At 54.7% G+C, this 5300-nt stretch overlaps 1 protein-coding gene across 1 annotated transcript in view; it reads right to left on the bottom strand.

Moving 5' to 3' along the window:
• Positions 1 to 5300, bottom strand: part of LOC104543702 (dysferlin-like) — a gene marked incomplete at its 3' end in the record, with an annotated part of 9570 nt that overhangs the window by 1555 nt on the left and 2715 nt on the right. Inside the window, exons 6-8 of the mRNA XM_010188371.1 lie at positions 4876 to 5049; positions 3015 to 3108; positions 2650 to 2727 (exon numbers count right to left, since the gene is read on the bottom strand). Of these exons, the coding sequence (XP_010186673.1) occupies positions 2650 to 2727; positions 3015 to 3108; positions 4876 to 5049 (346 nt within the window). The remainder of the gene's footprint in view (positions 1 to 2649; positions 2728 to 3014; positions 3109 to 4875; positions 5050 to 5300) is intronic.

The raw sequence follows: 5300 nt of genomic DNA, 5'->3' as shown, positions 1-5300 counted from the left end.
CCCCCTCCCTTCCCTCTCCCCCCCTGCAATGCCCCAAGGCCCAGCAGCCCCTGCTGCTTCAGCTGCCTCTGATCCTGAGCCCTGTGTTCCTGCATCAGCTCCCACTGCTGCTGGGTCCGCACTGGGACTTTGCCAGAGCTCCCAGAGCCTCTGGTGCCGTCATCATCATTAGGGGAGGATTTTATATTGGTTTTGTATCTATATCTGTACATATCTGTATCTATTCCATTATTTTCCTATTTACATTATTATCCTGTTGTATCGGTATTATTGTTTCATTAAACCTGTTCATTTTCTAAGTCTCTCCCCCTTCTTCTCTTTTCTGTTCCCTTCTGGTGAGGGCAGAGGGGTTCACAGAGAGCGTCTGGCCAGGGTTTAGTGGCCAGCCCAGCCCTAACCCACGACACCAATGCAACACCTGATGCTCAGCAGGGTCCCAAGGGGGTGTCATCCCCCTTCCTGCAAAACACCCCAACACCAGCACGGTCACACCAGGAGCTCACACCGGCACCAAAACCTGTCCTGGAGATGCAGGAGCATCCCTAGAATTTGGGGCCGGCTGAGCAGGGTGGCACCCCCCAGCCTCCCTCCAGGGACGGGGGGCTCAGGGGGGTTTATTTTCTGTCTTGGCGTGTTTAAGGAGCCGGGGCTGTTTGGAGGCGGCCGCTGCAGAGGGCGCTGCCGTTCCCACTTTCACGCGCTTTTTTCCAGCCAGAGAAAAGCAGAGCGTGTTACAAAGCAACAAAACCCATGGATTTGGATTTGCTTTTCCGCTCTTTTTTTTTTTTCCCCCCACCTCCCCCTCTTCTCCTTTTTTTAAAGGGGGCCTCCATAAAGCCCCTTTGTTTGGTGCGCACAGAAGGTTTATTTTTATAACTGCGCGCAGCCCCCTTAATGAACTCCTTTATGCTTTGTGCAGGCAGCGGGGATCACAATTCCGCATTGTGCCGCACTGCTCGTGTTGTCCTTGGCCGCCTTTGGCCAAAAGGAGGGACCCCCCCTCCCCAGGGCCATCAGATCACCTCGACCCCCAGCGCCCCAAACAAGCACCCCTTTGTGGGGGGGACTGCGGGGCTGGTTGGGTGCTCTGCACCTCCCCAGGGCATTTCTGCCCCTATTCTCATTGCCCAAACCCTTCTATTTCAAAATACCGGGGGAAGCAGGCACCCCCCAGGACCATGGGCTTGGTGACACCCACGCTGCACCACTTTTGGGGGCTAAATCCCATCTGAGATCCATCCCCCCCTGTGCCAACACTGGGGGGCAACCCCATGCCCAGCCCCGCTGCAAATCATTGGGTTGGAAATCAAATTAAGATCATTTTAAATTTAAGATCGTGGAGTCCAACCATGCCCTGTCCTTCACCGACTCACGGCCCTCAGCACCTCATCCCCTGTCTGTTAAATGATGGGGACTGCACCAAGTCCCCGCGGACGATGGCCAGTGACAGCCTTGGAGGGATGCTGGGTGTCTCCATCACTGTGGGTGCCCCAGGGACACCCACCTCAGGGCCTGTTCATATCTCATATGTGGCCCCCACCATATGTGGGACCCCCCAGCTGCCATGGGGACCAGTCCCTGCTTGGGTCGAACAGGAAGGACCATTCCTGGCACCTCTTCTCACCTCCACAAATGAAACCAGCCTAAAACCAAACCACCTACACCAAATACAACAGAGCTGCCCAGCACATAAGGTGACAGATCTTACTCTGATTTACCCTGACTTGATTTCCTAAGCCAGAAAACAAAAGCTCAGCTCCGGTCTGGAGTTTCAGAAGCGCCTGGAGCTGCATTGGGGACGCATTGAGCAGCCGGGCAAGGAAAGCTCCTCGCTCAAAGCCCAGGACACCCATTTCTCCACACATTTTTCCATGAAAGGGCATTTTTTAGTCCAAAAGATGCCTGGTTCAGCCACTGGCTCCATCAAGGAACCTCCCAGCCTCCTCGCAAAGTTTCCAGGATGGAGAGCAGAGGAGCAGGGGCTCAATTTAACATTCAACCATGAAAACAAATACAAACCATTTCACAGATTCACCACTCTTAGCTATTTTCCTTCCCAACTCTATTTTCAATCAATTCTTTCATTCCTATTAAACGGGGATCTCCTTTCTTCAGCCTTGATACCTTCCCCAAGCCACAGCACGAACCCCATACCCAGGAACCTTGCCCTGCAAGGCAAGAGGCTGGATTTGACCATTGGGGTGCTGAGGGCACACAAATCCAACCCAAAACGTCACGAGATGACAGTTCCTGCCTGCTCCAAGCTCCTAATTACACCCTTGCACCCTCATTAATTGTCAGAGCCATCCGCTACCCAGCCTGGCCACTGGCTCTGGGCATCACCTCGGGGCTCTCAGCAAAGCAAACAGCTCTGACTGGTGGCTGACCTGGGGAACTGGTGGTTTCGGGTTGGTTTTGCACATAAGAGTTCTTTAAACCTGGATTTATTTATATTATTTTGCTGATGGGAAATCAAGCCACCAGGCTGCTCGCCTTGGGAAAGCCTCATGCCACTGTCTTTTGTCATTTGGCTGCCCAATACCCCTCATTTCACATCAATAAATACCCCCAGATTTGCTTCACACACCAAGAGTTCATTACAGCGCTAATTACAAGCACAAACGAGCGGATGGGAGCATAGAGGCAGACCTGAAAAGCTGTCCTTGTCCATGGCGATCAGGTCTCGCGCTTGGTACATGTAGCAGCGGAGGTGGTATCTGTTCCCATCTGTATGGAGAAATGGTCAAGAAATGAGTCCAGGGAATAGCAGGGATTTTATCAGCCCTGGGTTCATGCTCAAGGGCTTAGCTTAACCCTTCTCATGGCTTCCTGAGAGCACCGAGCCCTGAGTGCATCAGTGTTCACAGGGGGAAAAGCCCCATCCTTGCCCCATCCGCTTGCAGTCAAAGTGGGCGAGAGGAAGAGGATGGGGAATGCTCAGCCATGGGGTCCCCACTGCAAAGACCCCATGCTGCAGGGATATTTCACCCTCCCCTGCACCCTCGGGGCCTTACAGTCAAATATACAGGAGATGGTGGGTCTGTTGACACCAAAACTGAGGGTGGAGACGGATTTGCCATCGTCGCTCTTGTCGTCTGTCACTCCACCCTGCAACAGAGAGCAAGGTCACGTCGGGACCCCCACCACAGCCAGGGCTCCCCAGGGGATGGGGCCATCTGCATGGGGGTCCAAGAGGACTTTGGGCTTCCCCGTGGAGGGACCCTCAGATCGCAGGAGGACAGAGAGGACCCCAGGTCACACCGTGCTGGGATGGAGCAGGACACCGCAACCAAAGCAGCCCCAGGAGCACCCGTTCACATCCCACCAGCACGGAAAAGCTTCTCCATAAAGTTCAAATCACAGAGTCATTGAGGTGGGAAGAGACCTCTAAGATCATCCAGTCCAACCTCAACCCAACCCCATCATGCCCACTAAACCATGTCCTCAAGTGCCACATCCAGGCTCCTCTTGAACCCCTCCAGGGATGGGGACTCCACCACTGCCCTGGGCAGCCCTTGCCAGTGCTTGACCACCCTTTCAGTACAGAAATTTCTCCTAATATCCCATCTAACCCTCCCCTGGTGCAAAGTTCCTCATTCCTGGAGCTAAAGCAATTTCACTAAGTCCCCTCACGAGCAAAATTAACGGAGTATAAACTGTAACCAGTGACACGGATGGTGTCAAATGCCACCAAGTGCCCCATTCGCTGTGCAGGGGGAGCCTCAGCCAAATTTGTCCATCGTTCTTCCCTCTTCTCGCCAGCAAAAGCTGCCTTTTATCACCTCCTGACTGCCACATTCAGGAAAAGGAGCACAAAAGGCAACTTCCTGGCAAGCACAAATCTGATCTTTAAATATTTTCCAATTATTGAATGCCACAGAGAGACAGGGATTGGTCTTCAAATCCTTCAGCAAGGGCTTGGGGACGCCCCACTCCATCCATCATGGGAAAGGGGGACCCCTCACACCCCAAAACACCACACGAAGGGCAAGCTGGAAAACACTGTTGCTCAATACAGTTTGCCCTTTGGGGTGTCCATACATGGAGCACCCCCATGATCTCCTCCCTTCACCCCATCCCCATCGGGTTCCCGGGAGCTGGTGTACGGTGCAACGTCTCATTTCCATTTCTGAATGGAAATTCATTTCATTTGCGGGCTAACGAAGGCGAAACGAGGGCACGGCCACACGGAGACCCAGGGCAGCCCCATCAGACACCCCCCATCCACCTTCCCTTGTCCCCAGAGCCAGGAAGGGACACGGGGGGGTCCCTGCACAGCCCCATGCTGTGCACACACACACGTGTGCATGGACACACACCCCATGTCATCAGGTTTTCCAGCTAAGTCCTCAATTGCCCTGCTGAGATGCTAAAATTTGGCCAAAAAAATGCATCAACGGGCCCCAGGGTGAAGCCAGGGATGCCCACAAATAGGGCCAGAGTGAGCTCAAGGCTGATGCATGCAAACACCATGGAGCCACTTGTGTCCCAAAGGGGCTGCTGGGTTCAAATGCTGGATGGAGGGGAGGACAGGGCAGAGAAAAGGGGGAAAAAAGAGCCAAACTGGGGGAAAAACAGAAATAAAACGCCCTATAACAGGGGCTTTGTGCTGCTGTGGTTGCACCTCACTGAGTTATTGGAAAAGCCAAAGGATTATGAAATCCAGGGTGTTAAGGAGGCCAGAATATCAGCTAAGCAAACAGCTGCGGGTGCAGGCGGCTGATAAGGAGTGAGAGATAACGAGTGAATGATAACGAGTGAATGGTAACAAGTGACCCATAAAGAGCTTTGCTCCGGGTTTGCTCCATGGGATGGCACAGAGGGTGAGAGCAGACCTGACCAGGCGGCAATTCTGGGGGAAAGGCGGGTACCTACCAGGGCCCCCTCCAAGGCGAAGACGGCGGCGGCCCCAGTGCGCTCGAGGGGCTCCATCCTGCGCCTCCAGCGGCGCCGGCGGAAGGTGTCGGTGCGGCGATACTTGAGGTGGAAGCGCCAGCCGAAAAGCGAGGCGTACTCCCAGCCCTCCCCGTCCGGCTCCTCCTGCTTGTGCTGCGGGCAGGGACACCCCAGGGCTCAGGGGGTGGCTGGGGGCCACCACTCCACGGCCCCTCTGCAGGTGATGATGGCAGGAAGCCAGCACGGCCAAGGGGCAAAGCCACCCTGGGGGTCTCCAAGGTTGTGCCCATCCAAAGCTGGGTCCAAGCTCTTGGAGCTGTTGCCCACTGCAGACCCCGTGTGACTCCAGGCTTTCATCCAGCCCCTGGGGTGAGCCCCACTTGGAGAAGTGTCTTGATGGGGCG

This window comes from Mesitornis unicolor, unplaced genomic scaffold (genome assembly GCF_000695765.1).
Source record: "Mesitornis unicolor isolate BGI_N332 unplaced genomic scaffold, ASM69576v1 scaffold24197, whole genome shotgun sequence".
Taxonomy (NCBI): Eukaryota; Metazoa; Chordata; class Aves; order Mesitornithiformes; family Mesitornithidae; genus Mesitornis; species Mesitornis unicolor.
Note: the sequence above shows the minus strand (reverse complement) of the source record. Positions and strands in the feature narration are given on the sequence as shown.